The sequence below is a fragment of the Bemisia tabaci genome, chromosome 8, assembly GCF_918797505.1.
Source record: "Bemisia tabaci chromosome 8, PGI_BMITA_v3".
In the NCBI taxonomy this organism is placed as follows: domain Eukaryota; kingdom Metazoa; phylum Arthropoda; class Insecta; order Hemiptera; family Aleyrodidae; genus Bemisia; species Bemisia tabaci.
In genome coordinates this window covers 31,883,875-31,908,701 of record NC_092800.1, presented here as the reverse complement: position 1 = coordinate 31,908,701, position 24,827 = coordinate 31,883,875, and the positions used below count along the sequence as shown (strand labels likewise).

Here is a 24,827-nt window from a genome sequence, read left to right as displayed (position 1 = left end):
GAAAATGTCTAAGTATGGTAACAATTGAGAATTTTTAATAGCAGAAGAACTGGCATAATCCCAGCAGAGTGGGCTTAACCTAGCTAAGTTAAAGGTGTCACAGAGAAAAGTCTCGTGCAGTTAAAGATAAATAACTACAAAACCAATTGACTGTTTGAAAACTGAATCGTTTAATTTGACAAGAGGAACATTGATTTGCTGACACAAATTTCTTGATAAGTCTAATAAATTGGACTGAAAATATTTGTATACGTAACATCCGGTATCATTTACTGTAAAGAAGTTGCCCTAGAGAAAGAGGAAAATGATTTTCTCCCGTTTAAAAATAAAAGAAAGGAATAGAGAAAATAAGCAAACGTATTAAAGTGTTTGCGGAAATGCAAAGTGAAAACCGATGGAAAAAATTGTGGGTCAAAAAATAAGAGGAAGAATTATGGACAAGACGAACTAACCGAGTGTATAAAAGAGAGTGGAGAGACATTAGGTATGAAAATAATACGGTTGAAGTGACTGAATTCATAAAATCAACAATGAAAGTTCGTTAATCATTATTATTTACAAAAATATCTTCACGATACCAAAAACATTTCCATGCTTATCTTCCCTAAAAAAAATTTACAGCTAAATTTAGTTTACACAGAAAATTATAGACTGAGGGACAGGAATATGTTAAGTCATATCAGAATTTGTTAAAAACTTGCACTTGAGGGCTTAGCAAACACTTCTGAACAGACTAGTTTCAGAGGATAGAATACTTGGGAATTTGCTTGCTATCTTAACCTTGTTAAAGCTGCAAATTCGTCATCTTCAGTTAGAGGAAACGTATCTTGTTAGCGCTGTTTCAGTTTCACTAACTGACATTATATTTTTATATTGGAGAACTGACGCATAAATTTACCTGATATTTTCAGGGATTTTTATACACTTCAGAGAGACACTGAATTTTCTGACAGATCAATGTGACAGTTCTCTCACAAAGAAATAAAACGTCTGTAGAAATACTGAGACAGAGCAGAAGAGATATGCTGCTTCATGCAGTAGACGACAAATTATAGCCTGATGTTATAAGACTTACAATATTCATTCCTTACTTTTTTTTTGTATGAAAAAGACAAGAGTCGAATTCCCTTTTTTAATTGAAAATACATAGAAGCAATACTTCGTGTCTTCAGGAGAAGCACTTTTACAAAACTTCTGTTGGCAGTTTCACTGACTTAGGCATCTTGACTTTTTTCAATATCAATTCAAAACAGTTTAAAAAAAAAAAAATTAGCTGAAGTTTTTGTTTCTTTAATCTTTCTTCACCTATACAGATTAAAATTTGTCGACGGTCATCATTAAAATGGGTTGATTCAATCAATACATCCCAGGCAAAAATTGAGAGGCATTCAAATAGGCAGAAAAAATGCTTAGGCAGGTAGTCATTAGTTCCTCTTTAAGTATGAGACAGAACGTCTTCGCACTTCTGTGAGTAGACCTTGCTCTCGTAATGAGGGTAATAAAGGCTTTAAAATTATGGTATAACTACACTGACTTTACTTTTCATTTATTCTTGAAAAAACATGTATTTTGATGGTAAGGAGTATTTTGTGAAGTTATAAATACTCTTCACTTTAGAAAATGATAAAGAGATAGAAAATTATGTATTAAATAGGGTAAAATGGAAATCTGCTGAGTTATCATTTAAAAAATTATAGAAAAACGCAACCTATGAGGAAAGAACGTATTTCAAGCAGACATTTAACAAAATGCTGATTTTGATGTTAATCAGCAACAAGTGCACACAGTTAGATCTGAAGTAATAAAATATTTATACAAAAGAGCTGCTGGATTTCAACTTCCCCTCTGTTTGAAACCATATTTCTGGACATCAGATCTTAAAATGTCCTCTGGATGCGGAGTGAAGAAGCTCACTCCGGCTAATTCCAGGCAGCCTTTCCGAAACCTGAGGCCTTGTCCACACAAGCGCGGTTCGCGGAACTTCAGGCAAACTTATTACAATTCACCTATAACTTTTTCATGGAACTCCTAGTTTGCGGAACTAATTCGTCCAAACTGCGCTCATGTGGACAAGACCTTTCACATTCTTTCTGAACAACTTCATGTGCAAAGCGTAAACCTGAAAAGATTTTACTGTATGTAGCTTCCCTATCTAACTAGACGAACAGGTTACTGGAGACGGGCTTATCAGAGCTTGGGTCAATTAACAGGCAGCTGAACTCAAATCACGGGATATATCAAGAGAGGGCCAGTTCCTATTCTTAGAAATGCTGCACGGCCTAATTAAGGGCTGAAGGGGATCAGCCTGATGAACTCCCAAGGTGCTGATGCTGAAAGTAGGACAATGGATGAATTTTCCGCGTTTACTTCACATCTAATCTTTCAAACGTACGAATAAGAAGCAGTTTTGATTTTCATGGAGTTACTGACATAAACAAACGCATACAAAAAGTAAAATTACTTGCTTGTATAGGTATTTGTAATAACTTTACTTGATAGGATATCACCGTGCGTTTGTAGAGCTCAGTCAAAGATAGATTATGCCGAAGCTCGTATTTAAGCGATCAGTGTTAAAGCTTCCAGATTGCCTCCAGCAACATTGATTTACAGATCAGTTGAGGCTGGTCCTTGATTGAATATAAAGCATACTTTAGCTGGTCGATAAATATCCATGATTAGTCATGAACAGGCTTCTTTACAAGCAGAAAGATTAAATTTGGTTTGATGTAAATTCACAAAAAATATCCAAGGATGTTCACAACACGCACTTCCATGGTGATTTATGAGCCCGAAAAATAGTTTTAAGGGAGTAAAATATGACGCGCATAGTACCAAAACCTGCAATCTCCTTTCAGTCTTAAAATTTGATGGATGTTTCAATTTTATTAAAGGAGCAATCAATAAGTCTCCTTGCATTGAATACTGTTATAATTTTTTTGCTAACATGTAGACACTTTTGAAAAAGAGAGCAAACAAAAACTCACCTGCTCTCTTTATAATAAATTAAAATGATTGCCAAATTTTTCGACTCCGAGGTGGAGATTGCAAGTTATGATACCAGGCGCCTCACATACCTCTTTCCTGACAAGACCAAGAGAATCTCGGGAATCATCAATCTCATTCTGTGAGACTTAAAAGTGGCGGTCAGCAGAAAATGTGAAGGAATACACTGAACTATAGAAAAATCACAGAAACATGAGATAGAAATGAAGATCACATCTTTTAAAAAATCAGGGCCGACCATTATGGAAATAAATCTGATTAATTACAATTAATAATATTTTAACCTAAACAAGTTTATACAAAATTAACAGCTTCCCTCTCAACTGAAGATCAGACGATAACACTTTCCAGGTGATAACTCTTTGAAATGAAGGACGAGACACCCAGTTGCACCAGCGTTGCAAATTTACTCTTGTGGAGTCATCGCTCTTGCTTGGGCTCGTACTCGTTTCTCGTATTCTAATCTGTTTTGACTGCAAACAAACAAACCGACTGATCAATACTAAAATACAGCATGGCAAGATAACATTGAGGTAAACAGAGAGAAAATACTTTAAAAAGATGTGTATTTAAAGACCTGGCACTTAAGGATCCTAAAGTTGAAGACAGAAGGTGGTGTGGCAATCCGAACAGGAACAGGATCGAATTTCCTTTGACCGATTGTTCTACCGCCTTTGGCTGCTTTACAGAGGACTTGCACACATTGAGTGTTATGCTTTTAGGTCTAATAATTATTTTACTTTACCTCAACTTATACAAAATAATTCCAGTTCTCGCTGTAAACCACAGGTATGTATATCTCACAACCTGCTCGGTTCCCATGCCCTGCCCGTAACCTCTGCCTTCCCCGCAACATCCCCTTTCCAATGGGAAAGCAGCCGAATTTGGCGGCCAAACAGACCTGCCATTGTGAGTCTCTGGTGTCTTTGAGACCAGACCCAGACTCTCACCAAAAGTCTGTAACTACTGTGAGTCTACCAATGGACTAACTGGAAGAGTAGACTTGCTGGTCAGAGACTAATAACGGGCTTACGCGAAAGATAGACTGCGACTAGGAGGTGCGCACCCAGATTCTCCGACATGAGATTGCTCTTACCATCCAGTTCGCCCACAAACTCGCCTCCCAATCCCTGCTTTTCTACGAAGTTCCGGCTGAGGGCTACTTTCCCAGGAGATTATGATGAAAAGATACTTGCACTTGTGGACTACATATTCACTGTTACATCAGAGAGCCACCAGGTAATTTGACCTTTAAACCCTATCAAGTCCTGCTCCCTGAGAAGTATCATTTGTACTTGTAGGATTTGGATCTTAATGTTCCTCACAAACTCGAAGATCTGTAAAACAATTTTTTGAAAATTTAATGCAAAGAATCTTACCAGTAAATTGTATATGCTTCAGCTTGTGCAGGATCTTTGATGTTTGGCTCATTCAGAAGATCTTGAATACCAAGTAAAATCTGCTTAATCGTAATTGCCGGTCTCCAATCTTTTTCTTCATCTAATAAGGACAAGCACACAGTGCCTGAAATTGAAAGGCAAAGAAATGAGAAATTACTTTCAAAGTAGGGTGAAATAACTTTCTAAGGGAAACAAATTTTCCTGTTCTTTCAGATGTACATAAATCCGACTGGTCTAGCATGGTTGTGCACTCTCTGTAATGATACATGGCAATCTTTTATGACAGTTAAGAGTCAATTTTCATTCATGAATGAAAAACCAAGTGCTGATTGGTAGAGAAAGTGAGCATTAGAGCGGCTCAGTTGCAAAGAAATATTTCAAAGTTTCCTGTAGCCAGGGGTGCAGAAACTTCCCAACCATGCGACTGGCTGTTGGCATGAAATGGGGGAAACCATTTGAGGACGAAAAAATTGGGGGAATCTTGGGAGGTGTTTTTTTTTAAGGGGTTGGGGGAACTTGACTGTTATGGGCGCTACTTTGAGGGAATCTAACTGTCAAGTGCGCTGTTTTAAGGGAACCCAATTGTGGACCGCGTTACTTCGTGTGTCGGGCAAAATTCTGCGAAAACTTAAAATAGGGGAGCCTAAATTTACTTTAGGGACACCCTCGGAGGTTTCTGCACCCCTGCCACTAGCAACTTATTTCCATATTCGATTACAAAAGCATGATCTACAATGAAAACTTTAAGGAATTTTCATAAAATCAACAGGATAATTCTTGACAAATATGAAAAAAAGTGATCATCTGTTCATGAGTACTAGAATAGATTGTCGGAGGAAACTTGGGAATGATGCAAAGCAATTCATCCCCTCTTACTCCTTCCCTTTCATATACATTATTCCTATCAATTAACTGAGAATTTTGCCAATCAAGTAATCGTACGCCAAGACCTCTGTTTCCCAAAACACTTTGTTCCACTTTCCATAATTCTGCCAGTCCGCTAATTTCAACTTTGTCTGGAGGCCCATTAGATATTAATACATAGGATATTTACAGCCCTTCTCAAAAATAATGTGAATGAAACTTTTGGATTGAAATAATAAGAAGCAGGGAACAAGTCCTCTAGTAGTCATAACACAAATGTGATGAAAACTTGAGTTCTGTTGCCGTTGAATACTTGCACAAAGATTACACATAAACAATTCTTTAAGAATTTTTTCTTTACAGAAATTTAAACCAGAAAGAAAAGTGAAATTTTACCTGATGGGTATACATTAGGATGGAAGAGCGGAGGCTCAAATTTACACTTAGGAGGCGTTGATGGGTAATCTTCCTTGAAGATCATACGGATTTTGTACGAGCCACCTTCCCATGGGGTCTGTAATTACAAGAGAAATTATGAACCTTGATAAAAGAGATCAGAATGATTGAAAAAATTGGTTTTTGGAGAGAGAGAATGTGTCAGAAGTTTTCTTGGCTGCTTGACTTACCCTAATTACTTGAGGGCTCAAATACTTCTCTTTCTCAGTTACACTGATCAAAAAAATTTATGAAAAATTAACATTGCGCTCAATGAGTCTGTTGCACGCAAAATAGATGCAGCATTCTTGGCATCATTATGACCCATCATTGGTAGATTTTCAAAAGAAGCTTACCTTTTAACCCAATGGTGATAACCTGGTTGGCTGAGAATGACCTTGAAATTTTACATTAAATTTCAATGATTTCATATATTACAAAACAAATATCGTTCAATTTCAATTTTTTTATAAACCATTCAAATTTCACAGGAAAGTTAAAATTTTTCATGAAAGTTTCCATCTCAGCTGGTTGAACAACCTCCACATCTGAGGACAAAATTGATGGCATACTACAACTTTTCTGATGAGAAATGCTCATTCTGTTCAAGTTGAGTTAGAAACCATGGAACAAACTTACCCCTTTCTTTCCAGGGATAGCACATTCCCAGTTCATGAGGTTAAGAGAGCCATCTGGGTTTCTTGAGGGCCTTGCAACGAATCCCTGAAAAGACAAAACATTTACAGATGAGATTGACATAATCATCAGAGGGTTTCGGAGAAAAATGCTAGGTACTGTTGACTCAAATTTGCATTTTTATCTTCTCAACAGGACATGATGGTAATTGCTTGTTCAAACACTTTATTCTGAAGTGAAATTTATTAAGACCAAGATCAGTCATCACAAAAGGCATGCTCAAAATTATTGTAATAAATATGTACTTAAGGAGTTGGAATCAGTACAAATACTTCAACAGAATTAATTATTTTTCGCACCTGAAATCCTTTGCTTGGCACCCTGCAACAGTGAAGTTCTCCCTCTCTAATGCATAGAAACACCATTAAGGCTACATTACAGGAAAGCAACATATGATAGTCATTTCTCACAAATGACAATAAAAGAAATTGTTTTCGTCTTTATCTGGATCTAAAATAATGGAGAGGCACACATCCATTCAAATTTTTGGGTCCTAAGGGACAATTCGTCTATGAAGACTAGATCCTCTTTTGGAGGGAAGGAAGCAAATTGATGGTAAATTGTTAGGAATTAAGTATGGTAGCAAAAAATTGTAATCTAGGGCAAACTTACAAAAGGATGGTCTTTCCGCCAGCCTTTCCTTTCTTCAGCTAACCGAGCAGATGCGATTCCGGACATCTTACCTCAAATTTAAGACCTGAAAAATAGAACAAAACCTAGTTAAACAGTGAGAGGTGGCATAGCTACAGAAAGGAGTTTTCCGCAATTAAAGAGACAAAAAGAAACCTTAAACCACAGTGGCAGCATCGCCCGCGGTCAATCCTCAATCACTACTAGACAACAGTGGTGCAGTCACTTGCAAACAGAAGGTAAGCGACTGCCAACTCACTTGACGCAGGTTCTAACTGGATGCTTGCAGTGTTTCAAAATTTCTGTCCAAGCCACACTGTTCAGAGGAAAAACAGGTCAATTTTGCAGCTCAAAGATATAAAGGAATGCCAATTACTTTGTAAACAAAGAAGGCGATGACTAATGAAAAAAGGATTAGAAAAATTCTAAGCTAAAATGATTAGAGGTGTCGTCAGCTAAGTTGACGGTTGCTTACTTTCGGTTTGCAAGCGCCCACGACGAATTTGGGCCTCTGAACAAAGTGGCGTTCGCTACTATCCACATTGACAACATCAGTCTCATGATCATATCTTAAAAAAACTACTTATCAGTTATGATTTGCGACTTTCTTGTAATTGTGATTACTGTGTGGCTAAAAATTTAAGTGTTACAGGGTTTGAAAGTTTCAAAAAACTTATCTAAGCTTGTGTTCTTGCTTCTGAGAGAGTCTTATGTTTCATGTGGATAGAAATGACGTGAAAACGCCTGCAAACTGAAAGTAAACAACCGTCAACTTAGCTGACGACACCTCTACCTAGATTTGCTTCTACGTACAAATCGTGCGGGGAATTTTGAAACATAGGAGTTGAATACAAGTATGATAGTATAGCCGTCTATTAACAGAACTGCTAACTCTCAAAATCTCCACCCCTGATCATTTTGAATTTGTTTGGGTGCACCATCAAGTTGGAGAAAACAGACTAAGACATCAAATTTCAACTTTGACCCTTCGTACCGCCAGACGCAAAATGCTGCCATCAAAGTGCTGATGAGCAACAATAGTGACCTAACATCCCATCAGTGACAACAGCACTTCTCCGGGACCAGAGACAGTACTCATATGAGAGTTTCACGAAGAATTACCTAAAGTCTAATCAGTACAGAGCTACTTCAGAGTAAGATCTCTGAGAAATCAGTTGACATGGGTGAAGGTTAGGTGGTAAGCATTGGACACACCAAGTCTTGGATATGCAAGGAGGAATTGCATCTACTGATGGAAGAATTAGATAATGAAATTTGTTGCTTCGGGTGAAAGTAACTCCTCAGTGAACTTCGGTCACAAACAGAATCACTCGATAAAATGAACAACTTCGTAGCGGTGAAAAATTGCGCGATTTCGAAAGGCGGGCCTTCGTGTTGGCGGCCTCGAGCAAGTCTGAAAGTAACTAAGTAGGGTCAGGAAAACTAGATGAGATCACAAACAACGGTCTGAAATCACGTTGAGAGATACTAAAATCGTAGACAACTTACTTCAAGAGGAAAAGCGTGTTAAGTTCGCCGACTTGAACAAAATCAGACGGAATAACGACAATCGAAATTAGGCACAAAATACTAAACAACAAAGTCTTTTACCAACTTCACGAAACTTCCTAGAAGGACAGTGCACTGATGCCTAATTGAGGATTTTCAAAATTAATCCCCTATAAAACTAAGTCCGACTTTTTTATTATAAATCACTAGATATTGAGCAGCGAAGGCTCACTCTTATACTGAAGCAAGGGCAGTTTTGGAGCTACAAATTGCTGACTCTAATGTCGAGTGCTGAATTTTCACAACGATTGATTGATTAATTTACACAAAAAATTGTCCAAATAAGACAATATAAAAGTCCATCCTTCTAAATTTACAGAGACGACAACAACGTACAGGTTCTACAGCAGTGATGCTGACCGTACAACTTGTTGTGCTCGATTACGGTAATACCGTATAGATGGCGCGAAAAAGTTTTAGGACCCCATGTGGGGCGATTTTCCGAAGCCAATGAGCAGAAATTTGTCCGGCTGATGTGGCTTTTTCATAAGTTTTCATTCAGGCTTAAATCGTAGACAACGGAGAAAAATTGTCAGTCATTCCGAACGGTAAACGTGCCATGAGAAGCGGCATGTAGTGTGACCTTGATAGAAGACAGTGTTGCCCACACGAAAGAAACCAAACGCGTTCGTATTACCGTACTTGTTGCTAGCCAACCAGAACTTGCCACGTCCAAAACTGTCCGCAAGTTTGCCTACTCCTCACTTTTCCGCTCACTTTTTCCATTAAATTGATGCAAATTATCAATTTTCCAGTTCCATGAAGTTCGTCCAAATTTCACATTATTACATGCGCTCCTGAAATTGACGAGCAATGTAAATGCTCTTCCTTTCCGAGACATGTAAAATAAAATTACAATTATGAAGAAACCTGGCAAACTTCAAGGAGGGGAAATATGTTAATGAGAAAATTTTGACCCCCTCCAAATTAGGGTGTGTGAGGAGGGGGTGTGTGGGGGATGGGGTTAAAATTCCGAATTTTGACGTGACGTCATCGATGAACGGCTCCTCAGAAACATTCACGTTCTATTCGTATTTTTATTGGCTGTCTTCCTTCTTTGCTTAAATACAGTTACTGAAGGAAAAGTTATAATAAAAAAATATTTAAAAAAAAAAAAAAAAACAAAAAACGCATATTTTAACGTGACTCAAATTTTATCGAAATTTCTACTCGGGGGCTGTCCCCAGATTACGAAACGTACTTTTTCAGCATTATTCCCCCCACCCCCACCCCTATATTACGTTTTTATGACGTAGGCCCCATATCCTTTAACACTTAGCGTAACGCTCTCCTCGCCCCCCTTCTCCCTAAAGCGTCACGTAATTAAAGGATTTAGTTTCCGTACCGTCCGTAGTTCTCCGATTCTCCCTTCCCTTGGTGCGGCGGTTGGCATGTAACACATATTAGCGCCTACAAGACTCCATGAATACTTCACGCATTGCGTCAGAAACAGTGCGCTCAGCAGCGGTCGGCGTGAAGAGCAAAGCGCCTAAAAGACTGTAGGAATACTTCACGCATTGCGCCAAACACAGAGCAGTCAGGAAAGTTAAAATTATTATACCTCATTTATGTTTGTTCTTCCATAATTTTTTCGTTCATTTTTTAATGTATGGAAGGCCTTGTTCACACAGAAATAGGATTACGGAACTTAACTTTCGCGCAAAGTTCCGTGAACTTTTGCTTGTAGTGATGACAGGGCTTTCGCAAAAAATGTGTCCAACACAAGTGAACGCGTCTTATGCAACTCTCCCCCTCGGACACGTTCTTTTGATGGTTTTATTAATGTTTCAAAACGAATAAGAAAGGGGCGGCAAAATACAGGCGGCCCATGGGCGGCAATCTGTCCCTGAAAACTGCCGTGATCTTTCTTCTCTGTGCCAAGAAAATTCTGCAAAAACTTCAAGGAATGAAGTCAATTTGTTCTCCTTTAAAAAATAACATAGATGCGGAGATTTTCAGACACCGCAATCGAGTTATGTGATTGCCGACTTACATCGTCGCATTGTCTCGGGCTGCTTCGTAAAAATGTATCTATCATATACCTAGGTTCCTTCAGTTTACGGGTAGGCAAAATTCTCTACAGCAGTAACGATACTCGGGACAAAAATTCGGAAGGCGCAGGTTCGGCAATGTCAAATACCGTGCTGATTCCGGGCCGGTAGCCGTAATCGGCACCCTTTGAATTTCAAGTCGCTTCTGTACATTACGAGTGCGACCAGTTCGGACGCACAATCATTCATTGGAATTTACGAACCGCCGGACTTGAGAATCAGATAATCAAAAATTCCTCGCACGTACACGGCAGTTGACGCGACTTGCGTTGGGTGCGCGGAGTGCGCGGGTGCACTTATGGGCGCTGTTGCCAATTTCTCACATTATATGCTGAATTTACGGTTGGGTTCCTCACGGTTTGGGTGCCTCCCTGTCCCGATTTCCCAAACATCCTTCTGTTCTGTAGATAGGAAGCCTGGCATAGAAACTCAATGCACTCGGCAAAGCTTCGTTGATGTGTGATGAATATTAACTCAGATAAGTGTTTAGAATGATAGAATTTTATTTCAATACTCATTACTTCGTTCAGTGATATTATACCAGTGTTCAATGAGCCATCAGGAGTAAATGGTAAGTGACACCTTGTAAGGTTAAGCCTGTGGTTTATGCCTTCACCCCATATTTTTGTAAACACTCAGGATTTACGAATGATGTTCTATCTCCTTCTCGTTGACTAATATTCGGCCGCTCTCAGCAGTGCTAACTTATTTGCAAGGCATCCTTTTTCTTGGATGTCGAACTTTGAGTGACAGCCTGCTCCTTTATTTTGCTGGAAGCCCTAAATGTATGTATCCGTGTCAAGTATTCATCAACCCATATCTTCCACGAGCTGTCAATCATGTTGATTTAACCACAATTGTCTGAGGTTTAGCTACTTTGTGTCATTCTTTAAGTCCTGATCATTGATACTTAGGTCTCCTACGTAGCCCAAACATCCCTTCTCTTCCAGGAACAGGCATTTTGGTTTCCATTATCAGGTCACGGTTTGATAACTTGTAATATAATGTGTCCAACTTGGATTTATGGACGCTTGAAGGATAAATTTTTTGTCCTGTCTCATTATGATGCACTATTTGATGATTGACCGTGGAGCAGCTAGAAAAATGTTGCGGATGATTGAAAAGAAACGTTCACATCCGATCACGGAACTCACTTTCTTATGATATCCAGTCAGGGATGCATAATATCTCCATTACTTTTGTCACTGCACCCACTAGAGCGTTCATCAAGACATTTTTTACTGATTCGTATGCTGCTTATCATCAAGCACTTGTGGAATGTTTTTAATTATACAGTCAATTGAACGCAGTACTACTGCATCAGAGCATTGACCTTTGGACATAGTGAACTGATCCAACACAGTTCCTACCTAGATTCGCCGACAAAATTTCTCCTTTACTTTGTTTGAACTGGTTCTAAGGGAAAAGAAAAGAGAGTTTTCAGACTGGTACTTTAGTATGGATTCTGTAATATCAGCCCTATCTGATATCTCATTGATTCAGCATCAAATGTTAACGTACAACTTCCTCTTAAGCCATCAGTAGGAAAGTATCAATAACTATTATTGCCTCTGCGGTGAAGAAGGAATCCCGGACTTTTGTAATCTTTGCCACAAATCAATCAATATACTTTAACATTATTTATTCTAACCTATCAAAATTAAAAACCAAAGTTCCTATGAACAGCTGTACTTCTGCAAACTGAATCCGAAGATGTTCATTTCACATTTAAGAATTATCTTGCTCTTTACAAAAGGGAAGCTCAACTACTTTAATCCTTTCCACCCAATCTTTGTCTTTAAACTCTCTTTTCAAAACAAAGACAAAAAGACGGAGCACTCGTATCTAGTAATACAGGGGAGAAGTGAAGCTGCCTTGGCGCTCTGTGCTTGTGTGAGTGTGTAAATAATCGCAGGAGGCAAGCGAAAATTTGATTTGAACTTGTCCTCTTGATTTTTTCACATTTTTACTGTAAACTCGTCTCAAGTGCCGTAAATGAGCAAATCAATAAAGATGGGAGGGTGACTTTTTATAATAAACCTACTTTGACTTGGTAACAAGCAAGGATCTCACAATCAGATAGTGTCAAACAGGAATTTTCCTAGTTTTCACCATTACCATGTTGAATTTTTAGGTTCTTTGATGGATACTATGCAGTGCCTATTATCCTTATTGATAACACCTCACATTTTCTGTCTCTGCTCCAACAGGGAATGAGGAACGTTAAGTGATAGTTTAATTTATTGGAAGGAGGTCGTAGGATGACCAGATAGAAGGGAAGAATGCAAAGAAGAGCCGCAACCCTCAGTAATGTTGTCACAGCATGCACTCATCCATCAACTGTTTTATATCCGTATCAACTCGAAAAGTAAGTTCTTTTTTTCTCTTATTATTCTTTATTGGGTAAACTGAATGAATCAAACCTTCAGAAAAACTTTTAATAGAGCAGTAACAAGGAATTTTTGTACAGTCTCTGTGTAGTTAGTCTTAAAAAAATTTTGCGGAAAAACCAATAGCCTCAATAAAAAGTTAAAAAAATAGCACCGAGGTGAGAAAACCCTAATCACAATCTGACCAATCAGAAGCTGACATTAGAGTTGATGTAGCAAAGCGATAACTGAAGCCGAATTCCTGCAAGTTGAGTTTCAGGGTTTGAATTTCAACATTTGTTCTCAACGTTCAAATTGCAACATTTGTTTTTACCAATGAAATCCTAGATGTTCTCACTTTTAATTCTTATTTGCTACTCTTCTTGAAAAACCTCATAAAAAAGTGAAAATTTTTACATTATTTCATTAAAAAGTTTGGTGTAACTCAATTGCAAAATTTTTGGTTCATAAACTCAAAAAAATGTGCCAATTCAATCAATTCCAATCTTGTTATTCCTCAAAATTACGATATTTTGTCTAGTTTCATTTTAGGTAATACCCATATTCTGTTGCAAAATGAAAATATTCGAATTTTCTCACATTTGTGAATTGAATTTTTTTTTACTAAATACGTACCCAAAGAATTGTCAGTACTAATTTGATCTGTTCTGGAAGGATCTCCTTGCCTCTGGTGGGATAATTTTTAGATAGTTCAAAACTCTCCTGATCTGCAATTTCATGCTGTAGTGAGAAGTTTCATCATTAACTTTCAATGACTTTCATTGAATGCATACAAGGCTTAGCTTACTCCGGGAGGGGTAAGAAAGTCAGCTTGGGGAGTAAAAAAACGCCACCATGTTGAGTGTACAACTGGTGTATTCTTGATATTCACAAAGCACTAAGTGCCATTCTTAGCTCATATGAATGACTCCCATTCTTTCATCCAGATAGCCATAGCTGATTTGACTAATTTTCTGGTGCTAAATGCAATCCAGGTTTACTTCCTATTGTCTCATCCAAAGAGCTGTCTGTGCATTCTAGATTGTATTTTATGTCTTTGAATTTCATGCTTTAATGTGTTGTTTTGTTTTATTTCCAGGGTGAAATTTGGTGTATCCCTAGACGAAGTATGCAAGAACGACATTCCTGGCCCCCTTTTAGTAAGTATTATTTAGTAGAACCCAGGAATTTTCCATGCTGTTAATTTTATAACCTTTCCCTAAAAGGTGATGATGATTTTCCTGGTTTTATTGAATTATGCCATGTCAAAAAATCGAAGGTACAGGAAAATTCGCAATTTTGCCACCTTCATGTTTTGTTAAAAATTTTTGATCCAGTTCTTTAAGATTTTCTGAACGCAAGAAGACTCTTCAAATAACGTGCCATCTCCAAGTGTCACTATCAGATAGTTGCTAAAAAGTGAACTTTCTATCCATTTGATTGGTATTTAAGAATGAATTTCTGGCAGCATTCCCACTGAAAAATAAAATAATACAAACTTCCTAGCCCTAAGTCCAGGATTGTTGAATATACTACTGGAGTGCATCAGCCCCCATTAGCGCAAGGCTTGGCAACATTGAAGAATAAACTAGAAAATTTGGGTTAAAAACTTATACCCCCCCCCCCCTCCTCTACTCAGCCAAAAATGAGAGGAAACGGATTAGCATTCAGACTTTTTTAATTTCTTAGCTCATTGTGCACTTCTAACGTAGATTGCAGAATGGGGATATTTCAAGACTGAGATTACCACTGTTCGTGCTCCTCAACACATTCTGCACTCCTGTTAGAGATGGCGATACCTATTGTCCCTGTTCCGCAGAATAAACAAGTCATTTCCACAGAGAATGGTTTCCATCATAATCTCAAAATCCAAGTTTTTAATCCAACTCGATGAGAACTGCTCCACTAAAATTTTTGCATCTTTAACTAAGGCCCCTTTTTCAGTGGATCATCACGTCTCAATTCTGTGAAGCAGAATTCATGAGAGGTATATTTTATTTTGTTTCTGTTTTTTTTTCCAGGTTTTAATTTTGAAATTGAACAAAGAAGCACCTGCAAAGAAAGATGTTTTCAGAGCTCCCGGTCATCAAGGGAGCATGAAACAGCTGATACATTTCCTCCAGACTGGTCGGTTGATGAACATGGAGAACTACTCCGTCTATACCATAGCGTCAGTACTCAAAAAATTTCTAAGAAAACTTCCCAATGGAATCTTCGGCCGTGCAGGTGAACAAAAATTGTTTTCAGTTGTGACGGAAGTCACAGACCCCCAAGAACAAAATGAGCTTATTAACAAGTAAGTATTGTATTTGAGTATTAAGTATTTATACTAAGCCTTCTTCAAAAAATATCTCCTTATTACTTCATAACACACCGTAAAAAATGTACTTTATTTCTCTGTACCTACAATGTCCCAAGAACTGATGCAGTTGAAATGTAATAATCAAGTGCCCAATAAGTTTACTAAACATTGGCATGTTTGCAAAACAAATTGCTCAACATATTGACCAACAAAAAACAAGAATATAATTCCAAGAGTTGAGTGGTGAAGTTTAAATGGGACAGTGGCTCAGAATTTTTCAAAGCTTGAATTCAGTTTCTTTCATGCAAAATTTTGTAAAAAAACGGAACTGCTCCTAATGATTTTAACAAAAGCATCGTAAGAGGAGAAAAAGCTAATCAGTAGCAGAGACCGGAGTTGCCACATCAAGGTGATGCCTGAAGCTAAGTTAAGCAAATCGCCTAATGCAGTTTCTCATGCCTCGCTACATCATCAGAGCCTGCCTAAAATACTGTTTCAAACGGGTCTCATTTTTGACATTTTCTCAACGAATTCTCTCTGTCATTTAAGGTTAAACAAATCTGAAAAATTACGGAAGGCTTCATAAACTCCTTTTTATACTTACCGTCAGAAAATACATTTTAAAAATGGGTATCTCTGACCCATTACAAATTTACTCCTGTCACCAAGGAGCTAGAGGAAAGTCTCTATTTAGTTTTATAAACATCTGCAGCTCAGTAATCTTCATGTACCGCACTCTGTAGTCGCCACTATTTCTGATCGTAGAAGTGGAAACAGTTTCCAGGTTGTGACAAAATTCTAAGTCTCCACCTGCAAGTCCAAAATCATAATCTCACTGGAGGGTTTTTATATTTTTTAGATTAATTACATCGCTGCCCCCGTATACTCAAAGACTTTTAGTTCTACTCTTCGGTACATTCCGTGTGATCGCAATTAATTCTGAGCGTGCTCAAACCGGTATGACCTCAGAAGCTCTCGGGGTGTCAGTCGCACCTAGTTTCTTCCAAACCTGCGTCAGTGATGGAAAAACTGCCAAGATGGAGGATGTGTTACGGTTCAAAGTAAGTCTCAATTAACAGATTTTCTATTTTTATTTTTATTAGGAACCATAAATTCTCCATCTCAGGCAGAACCAAGAGGAAGCTATTTTAAAATCAACTGAGACCCGGAGCGTGTCTGTAGTTGCCTTCCTGATTGGTTGTAACTAGTGTTGTGCCAAACAGCACATCTTCCTAAGAGATACTTTACCTACATGAGTTTTTTCTCTCTCAAATGAGAATTTCAAATTAAAGCTGAATTCTCTGGAATACCGGCCAAAAAACTAACGTTGTCCGACTGAAACTATTTTGTTCTTTAGCAAAAAGTACCAAAAGAAGTTCTTTTCAGTTAAATCTTACAAGTTCCTCATAAAAATTGCTCCACATCTGTTATCCTCATCTTTTTACCCATGAATTGCATTGGAAGGGCACAATTAGGTACTCTTCCAAATTTTCAAGTCTAATAAAGATGTAACCAGTGTATGAGAGATGTTAAAAAAATTGTGGTCTCTCATTGGAATGTCACATCATTTTAACAGTGTGTTTATTAATGGTATTAGATAATAACATATCAATGGTCAAAGTGCGAAATCAGGTATCTCCGTTTTCGACGTAACAGATCTCCTATTATACTTTATTTTTTTTTGGAAAACTAGTCAGTGTAATGTCTTAAAAACTTCCTTAATTTTTCCTCTCTGTTAACAGAATTTTCTGTGTAAGTTTTAAGCTGTAAATTTGGCTTGATTCTTGTAGAAAAAATGAAAAAGGAAGTGGAAATTTTGAAATACTGCAATTGAGGTATACGGTTTTGCTTTTTGGTTACCAATATTGATTGCATAATGGCATCATGAACAGTATTATGATGGTAAAGCTGCAGAAATGGGTATCTCAGTTTGCAGCTTTGCATACTTCTGGTTTTATCTTATTTTCTGCATGGAAAATTACTTGGTTGATTTTTTTTCTTCAGGAGAAGAGCATTCTGTGAAAATTTCAAGTCTCATGATGTTGGTTCGATCTCATTTTGAAAATTGAAATAAGAGCGGAGATTTTATATCACCGCAACAGAGATATGCATTTTTGCAGTTCCATTGTCGGACCGTTAGTCCTACTGTGATATCATACTTAAAGTCAAACTTAGATTTTATCTTTTTTGGTCAAAATTAGTCCCAAAGCATCCTAAATTTTGGATCTAGATTTGAAAATTCAGGTGAGGAAGTCAGTTTTTCTGATATAAATTGTATTTACAAGGTGCTCACTTTATATTAATACAACTGATTTCTCTTCTCTCCAAACTAGACTGCTACTCAGATCACCAAATTTTTAATCGACAACTTTGGAGCCCGTAATTTATTTGGACGAGCAAATTACGAGTTTTATGCCAGAATAACAGGCAGGATCTTGAAAGTTGAAGATGAATGGATTTACAGCTGGTATCCATCTAGTGTTCTACCTCGTAAGTTCTTTCTATTATTAATATTATCCTTCCAAACTTCTGTAAGAACTGCTTGCATCAGATTCCATCCAAATTGGCAGTATTCCCTGATAACAGTGGTTTCCGTTGTTCTCAATATTAATACCAAGTTTTATCTGGCCCTTGAGTTCCCGAAAATATCCAGCTTCAAAATTTTGTGCAGTCCATTCCTATCAAGTGAGAACCCAACCAGAGATAATAAAACCGTCCCTGAAAGAAGGAAAGCTGCTGGTCCTGTCTCCTTGCCCACACAAGGGGTGTTCATGAATTTGGTAGAGAATCTACTGACTCAGAAGTCCTGCTAAGTTACCATGATTGTTAACCTCAGTCCTACAAAATCTATACCGACAGAATGAATTATCTATTCTATTCTTTAAATCAACTAGTATCACTAATTTTCTTTCCTCTTTGTTGGCTTGGACACTGAATTCACCAGGCTGTGCAACGGTTTATGTTGCAGCAGTATGGAATGCGATAGCTTCTATCACGTAAACGTGAATGCATGATCTTTTTACTGTACCCTTAGAGTTTTTTAATTGATGATTTTATGTAAATCTTGGTGACCTGTTTGGAAGCATATTTTCTAAATCATGTGAGCTAGAAAAACTGTGAACAAGGATATTATTTTTTTTTTTTTACTGATTCAAGTACGCGCCTGCGCTTTCAGTATAAGTCCCATTCCTCCTCAGTTCCCACTGCACAACCGGCCCAAGGCAACTGTTGTTGAAGCCCATCAAACTTTGGTTGCCTTGCCGAGAATCGAACCTGGTACCTCCTGGTTATAAAGCCAGCGGTACAACCACTTTACCACAGAAGGCTGACCATGGATAAATGGATGTGTTCATGAGGATAACATGGGAGATGCTTCAGGAAGTACAAGTAACTTCGTGGCATAGAGTGTTTCAGCTCTTTTCTACACCAAATGCATGAGCTAGAGATACCTATCTGCTGCAGAATTGGATGTTTTGATAGTTGCCAGTTGAGCCTACAAACCTCATGTCGCAATCAGTAAACCGCAAAGTGGCTGCAAATGGAAGAAAGTAGAGTGGGTTTCTTTCACCCACTACTGGTAGATTCTGCCAATGTTTTTGCATGAAATTTTTAATCTTAGAGTGGAAAAATAAACAAATTCTTATAAGTGCTACACGCTGCTGCTTGAGCACCAACTCAGTGGCACTTACGCCTACTGACTTAGGAAGAATCGGTCGGTGGCACCCATTTTGTTTGAAAGTATGAAGTGAACTAAACCTCCAGGAATTTTTTAGATTTTATTCAACCCTAATGACAAAGATACCCTGTTTGAAAGTGCCAAAAATAGCACCTGTTTAAAGCTATATTTTTGGTGGGCTCTGATTACATCCAGGCAAGAGAAATAGCGCCTGCTGATCGGCTGAACTCACAGGCATGGCCCTGCTACGGCAACTCTACTGTTAGCTTTCAATTCGTCGGATTTTGAATAGCTACTCCTCCCATCAGAAATAATTTCTCAAAATTTCTGGTTTTTCACGAAATTTTATGTGGGAAAAACCGTATTGCAACCGTGCAAAAATTCCTTGCCCTCATTTTGGTACCCATCTCTCAGTACCTCACCTAATACTTGATCGGCCGTTAATCTTAATCTCTGACCTTTTAATTTGGGAGGTCATTACTCTTGTACTCTTTCTAGTTATCTCTCCAAATCTAACTATCTTATTTTTATTTTAGGACAACTTTCCCTAGAATCGGATAGCAACACATGGCTACAGTATCAGCTAGAAAACTACAGAAACCTCGAAAGTGAGTGCCGTTTCAAATTTTTGATGCTTGATCTTTTGTTTTTTTATTTCATCCTCTCTTTTTTCGCTGCTGCATGCTCTTGTCAACCGAATTTCAATCCTCGTTTTAAGAAGCACTGAGTTTTGTGTTGTTTTAGTCCTCTGCTTTTAAGCATTTCGCTGGTCTAGTCATTAGAATGTGCTTGTTTGTGAAAATGCGAAAGGAGTTCAAAAGAAATTTTAAAATATAGTACTACCAATAGATGAGTTATTTATTTCCTTATTTATTTTTATTTATTCAAAGTGTGAATGTAGAAACTTCCCTAGAGGATTCAGATAGCACAGGAGACTCATTTTTTAGTTAGATTTATAATTATTAAAACAATTTTACTTTCTGACTGATTCTGGGAAATTAACTGTAAATAACTAAGTAGGTAAAAGAAAATTAGTTGTGAAAGTATTTTCATCGATGTCAACACTCATGCCTAAGAGGAACAAAATCCTCCAAAGAGAACGGAAAATCATTGTTCGGTTTGTTCTTTAGCGAAATGCTGCCCTTCTTAGAAAAATTTTAAACATTTAGGTGACTGTTCGCGTATATAATTTTCAATGTTATACTGCAGCTAATTTTATAGGAAGTCATTTTTTCATAATTTCTGCATTCAAGGAGCCATGTATATACTTCTAAGAGATCTTTTCTTCAAAAGCAACACTTGTTGAATCAATGAGAAACTTTATTTGACATCAAGACATCAGAGAATACATGACAAGTAATTAATACCTCTCTTGATCATGGCTCAAGCTGCTTTGTTTGCGAAAGTGAATGTGGTTGCCAAAGTAGTCCTAGCTACATGACTTCAGTCGAATCATGTCTTGGCTTGCTTCTTTTTTCCTCCCACTTCCCTACACAGGTTCAATCTAAAGTAACCTCTGGTAGATGTGCAATTTACGCCACTCCGACCAAAATGTTAAATAGAGAAGTTGCGCTTCCTTTCCATCCAAATCCTACTGTTGAATTGGTTATGTGCCTTGTAATGTTCGCAAACTTCTTTTCCCTGGATCTATACTGCTTCCAGTTTTTATCAGAGTCTTTTGTTTTACTCATCTTCATTTGCCTTGAATGTCATCGTACTTTCTTCAGTCATTGATCACAATGAATACCTAGCTTATGCTGCAAATACTCTGATTAAAATCAGTATCAAGTGTGAAGTGTCCAAAATTTATTTTTGGCAACAGTTTACATTTCTAAAAGCAGAGATTTTGTTTAAGAGTAAGGAGGAGGGATGATAGAACAGAGATCTCATGCAAGGACATCAGAAACCTCAACAACTTGGCCTCTAAATAAGGTCGGAACTAGATAAAAGAAGTCATATTTTTTTTCTTCAAAATAGTACGTGAAAAATGACTTATACAACAGTGAGTTTGGAAATCAACCTCTAGACTGAAAATTATAAATTGTTTTATTGCAAGTCGAATAGAAGGTAGGATATACTAATGATGCCTTTTGTATTTGTGCTTCTCAACCATTGTTACAGCTAACACTTCTATCTTGTCTAGAAGTTGATTTCTGGACTTTCCGCTGTTTGATTAATTTTCCTCGTAAAATTTTGAAGAGATAACATGCTCCGTTGTGCTTTAATTCATAGCTTGTCAAGAGGTCTAATGAATTTAAATACTTTCCATCTTGTATCACGAACATTATTATTATTGTCGGCTTAATTTCATGACAAACCATAAATGTACTGGTTTAGAACTTCATCCATTATTTTTCTTATGTTTAGCTCCTTACAATTTTTTTTTTCCTAAGTTCGTGTGAAATTTCCTTAATTTTTGGCGAGCTCTCTTTTATGTGTGATCATGCTTCATTCCTGTAATATTTAGTTTTTTTTTGTTTTCCTTCACTTCTCTGCAAGAATTGCTTAAATTTTCTGTGGCTTTAAACTCTCTGTTTTGAAACAACACTCGGCATCAAATTCTCTTTATTTTTATTTATTTTAAGTGAAAATGGTCTTTATGACGCTTCTACATTTTTTTCAATCGGAATTTTCTCCAGCCATTTAACTTTCATCACAAAAAATTTACTTAATCGTTCAGGTCTGACGCTCTTTTTGCAACATTAATGATGGCACGCATTGTTTTGAGAAACCTTTTTACACGCTTGTTAAACGATTGCAATGTAGCTCTTGTGTGGCTGAAATTTTACAATTTTGCTGTAAAAAGTTAGTGGTCTCATCAGTGACATCCAGAATTCACTTTCAAGCCCATAAAAGCTTTAATAATTTATTTTAACAGTACTGTTAATACTTTTAAGAAGTGGACCTTTTTGCGTAGAGGAGTTTCTCTCAATTTTTTGCCAATTCATGAGCTACAACCATCAAGACCTGATTCTGTGACATACATAACCGACCCATTGTCTTGCGCGAAGACACTAGTTGAATTTTAAAAAATTCTTGATTGCGTTTAAGGCAATTATAGACTTGACACGTTTAATCAATCATGTTTCCCACATAATTTTACCTTCATGCCATGTTAAGATTACAAACCGCAGCTACTTATAAGAGTCTCATTTTTTACTTGGACACACCCAGCTCGAATATCGAGTGTGATCTATCATCCCCAAATGCTGAAGACCCAGAACGCAATTCGGTGTCCGCAAGATGATGGTGTCTTAAAATATTGTCTATAAGAACATTGCTTTGTTTGGCATATTCTTCAGAACACCAATGATTCGCTGAGAATTGGATGGACAGAGTTCCCCTCAATAAAAGCTGTTTGCGTATTATTTTTTTTTTTCGTTTTCAATTTCATTTGAATTGTTACTGACTCAATTTTTTTTTTTTTTTGGTTTTGTGATTTTAGACTATCAAATCAGTATTTATAAGAGAGACTCAAGTAATTTTTCTTCGATGCCAACGTTACTCTTCTTGTAAATCGAAAAATGAACTGACCAGCATGTGATTTCACCTCTCGGGTTTTATTTTTTCACCTGCATGCTTTTATTGCAATTCAGTAAATCTGGAGAGTTTTTTTAATACCATCATTTTCTTATCAGTATCTCTAGCAAATGCATTTTTTCAGACATTAAGATGTCATGGAATGTTCATTTCGAAAATATTATAAATCGTTTTAAGTGCCTAGAATGTCTTAAAATTTCAACAGAGATGTCCAAAAGTTTCGTTGTAAAGCTCTCAGAAGCAGTGTCAGGCGACGATTAATTATTGCTTGTATTAGGTAGATTTTCTGTCAATTTTTCTCCAAAAATTTTAGATGTCCATAAAAGTTCAAAAGAAACATTCTTTTCAAGCTTTGATCCTAATAGATTCTGCTCTATATTTTCTTATGATAGCATTGAAAGTACTTTTACCAAAACATGAGTCAAGAGGGGTGTTATCACTATTTGCTCCTGTTGTCAATTTCCTGCAATGCGAGCCGAAGGTTTTATTTTGAGTAGTTCTTTCACTTTAATTGAGGGTTAGTCGCACATTTTTTACCACTATAAATTGAATACTCATGCAGTTTTTCTAAATTACCTAGGTAAATGGAAAACTTCAACCTGTGTAAATATTCTTCTCTCCGCGCCACTTTTAAATATTTTTTCTCTAACTCTTTGAATTTGCTTTGTTGCATGTAGGTTTTACAAATTTTCTCTGCTCTAAATAGTATAAAATATTCTGCCAATGTTATCTACAAATATTCCAAAATTTTACCGCGTAATGCCAGCACACTCGCACTGTTCTAAATTATTTTCCCCATGTAATTTTTTATTTTTCCCTACCTTACTTTATTTCATTTTATGATTCACCCTTTTCATTTTATCGAAGTTAAATCCACCCTTAAACTGTTGCTACATTGACTTATAAAACTAGAAAGTAATTTCAGCATTGAATTCTGGACCAACTAACTCGGATGATGAAAGTCTCGGTCATACACTAAATACCTTCAAGTTAGGAACCTCTGTCTTCTGGACAGTTGTTTCAGTGCCTAGCAATGTAATTATGAATTAAATGGATTAATAGTCTCAGGGTGTGTTTACCTTAAGTTGTCTCTTAACTATCAACCATTCCATGTAGTTATAATCATTGATTGAATGTAAATACTTACCTTAAAGTTTTTTTAGTTTAGTATCATTTTGTGTCTGAAGTATTTTTCACCTAATTATCAACTCTCACTGTGAACATGCACCAGAGTGGTTGGTTTATTAAAGCGTGACTTTGTACTTTTTTTTACGATTTTTTGCTTGAATGTGCTTTAGTATTTTCCTTCTTTTTTTTCTTTTTTTTTTTTTTGTTGGATTGTTTTTTTAGAATTGTTGTTCTTTCTCCTATAAAAAAGGAGGAAGAAAAGAAAAACTTGTTACGTAAACAACTTTCCTGAAATTCTTGTACTCAGGGCTCTTAATTTATCCTGCACTTCAATAACAAAACCATCAATAAATAAATTTTTTTATTTTTATTTCAGTAAGTTTTAATTTTTTTCATCTAGAAATCCAAAGTAACTGTTTTTTTAGGAGAGCAATTTAGTTTTGACGTAAACTTCTGTCCCAAAAAGATGGAGAAGAATGTATTGATTTTTAAAGCAATGTTGATATTTTTTGTCTTGACATCTACATGTTCCTAGATTATTTTGCCCAAAGTTTCATTCCAAAATATAAATTTCCAGTATTGGCCCCTCAGAATGTTTGCGCCAATCAGAAGGAGCACTTCAACCACTAACTCTTTAAAGATTGTTAATTTAGCTTGTCGGCGATACCTAGCGGGAAAGAAATAGAAAGTAAGAAGTCGAAAGATCGAAATAAGAGTTCTAGAAAGGAATGCAGTGCTCAAGTGGGGTCACTGTTTTCTGCTTTTTTTTCAAGCTTCAAAATAGATAAAAGGGTGGATTCTATGGGTTACGTCTCAAAAATCGAAGCTCAATCAAAAGAGCACAATGTAATTCTCAACTCAGGAAAGGAAAAAGGATCAAAAAGGAAGTTTGCCAAAAGCATTTAGAGAAAATAAGATTCGACGGAAGCTTCTGTAGACGTTCATTTCAAATCGGAAATGTGAGATTAGATGATGCTTCATAGTAGGAAATTTATCTGTAGACGTGGAACAAGACTGCAAGTACTTTTTAAGCACTAACAAAGAAGGTGAAGATTGAAGAATTGGAGGCTTGACCAATACCCAAAAAATGAACTACTTTTTTCGGATATTTAAAAAAATTATATCCTGTAACTCACCAGAACATTCAAACTGTAGTCTTGTTTC

At 36.9% G+C, this 24,827-nt stretch overlaps 2 protein-coding genes across 4 annotated transcripts in view; one reads left to right on the top strand and one right to left on the bottom strand.

Moving 5' to 3' along the window:
- Positions 1 to 146: 146 nt before the first annotated feature.
- lwr (ubiquitin conjugating enzyme lesswright) lies at positions 147 to 8,829 on the bottom strand. 2 transcript variants are annotated; one of them, XM_019041138.2, is made up of 6 exons: positions 8,538 to 8,829; positions 7,011 to 7,095; positions 6,342 to 6,425; positions 5,664 to 5,781; positions 4,383 to 4,527; positions 147 to 3,476 (listed from the first exon to the last, which is right to left on the bottom strand). In XM_019041138.2, exons 2-6 carry the CDS (start codon positions 7,074 to 7,076, stop codon positions 3,410 to 3,412), a joined length of 480 nt encoding a protein of 159 aa, XP_018896683.1. In that variant the 5' UTR covers positions 7,077 to 7,095; positions 8,538 to 8,829; the 3' UTR covers positions 147 to 3,409. The 2 variants fall into 2 exon arrangements, with proteins under 2 accessions (XP_018896683.1, XP_072159693.1); XM_072303592.1 differs by lacking the exon at positions 8,538 to 8,829 and adding an exon at positions 8,151 to 8,173.
- A 2,151-nt stretch (positions 8,830 to 10,980) lies between these two features.
- The window catches only part of RhoGAP71E (Rho GTPase activating protein at 71E), a 30,187-nt gene continuing 16,340 nt past the window's right edge, over positions 10,981 to 24,827 (top strand). For both annotated transcript variants that reach the window (XM_072303745.1, XM_072303744.1), the window contains exons 1-7: positions 10,981 to 11,219; positions 12,859 to 13,016; positions 14,117 to 14,177; positions 15,039 to 15,313; positions 16,179 to 16,380; positions 17,653 to 17,809; positions 19,532 to 19,603. In XM_072303745.1, the coding sequence (XP_072159846.1) occupies positions 12,931 to 13,016; positions 14,117 to 14,177; positions 15,039 to 15,313; positions 16,179 to 16,380; positions 17,653 to 17,809; positions 19,532 to 19,603 (853 nt within the window). In that variant the 5' untranslated portion in view covers positions 10,981 to 11,219; positions 12,859 to 12,930. The remainder of the gene's footprint in view (positions 11,220 to 12,858; positions 13,017 to 14,116; positions 14,178 to 15,038; positions 15,314 to 16,178; positions 16,381 to 17,652; positions 17,810 to 19,531; positions 19,604 to 24,827) is intronic.

What these genes read in the sequence shown, in the direction of transcription:
- lwr (XM_019041138.2), bottom strand. Translation starts at nt 7,076, where the DNA reads ATGTCCGGAATCGCATCTGCTCGGTTAGCTGAAGAAAGGAAAGGCTGG. An exon ending in CTATCCCTGGAAAGAAAGGG is followed by an intron (nt 5,782 to 6,341) that starts GTAAGTTTGTTC and finishes TTGTAATTACAG; the next exon opens with ACCCCATGGGAAGGTGGCTC. An exon ending in TCCTAATGTATACCCATCAG is followed by an intron (nt 4,528 to 5,663) that starts GTAAAATTTCAC and finishes TTTCAATTTCAG; the next exon opens with GCACTGTGTGCTTGTCCTTA.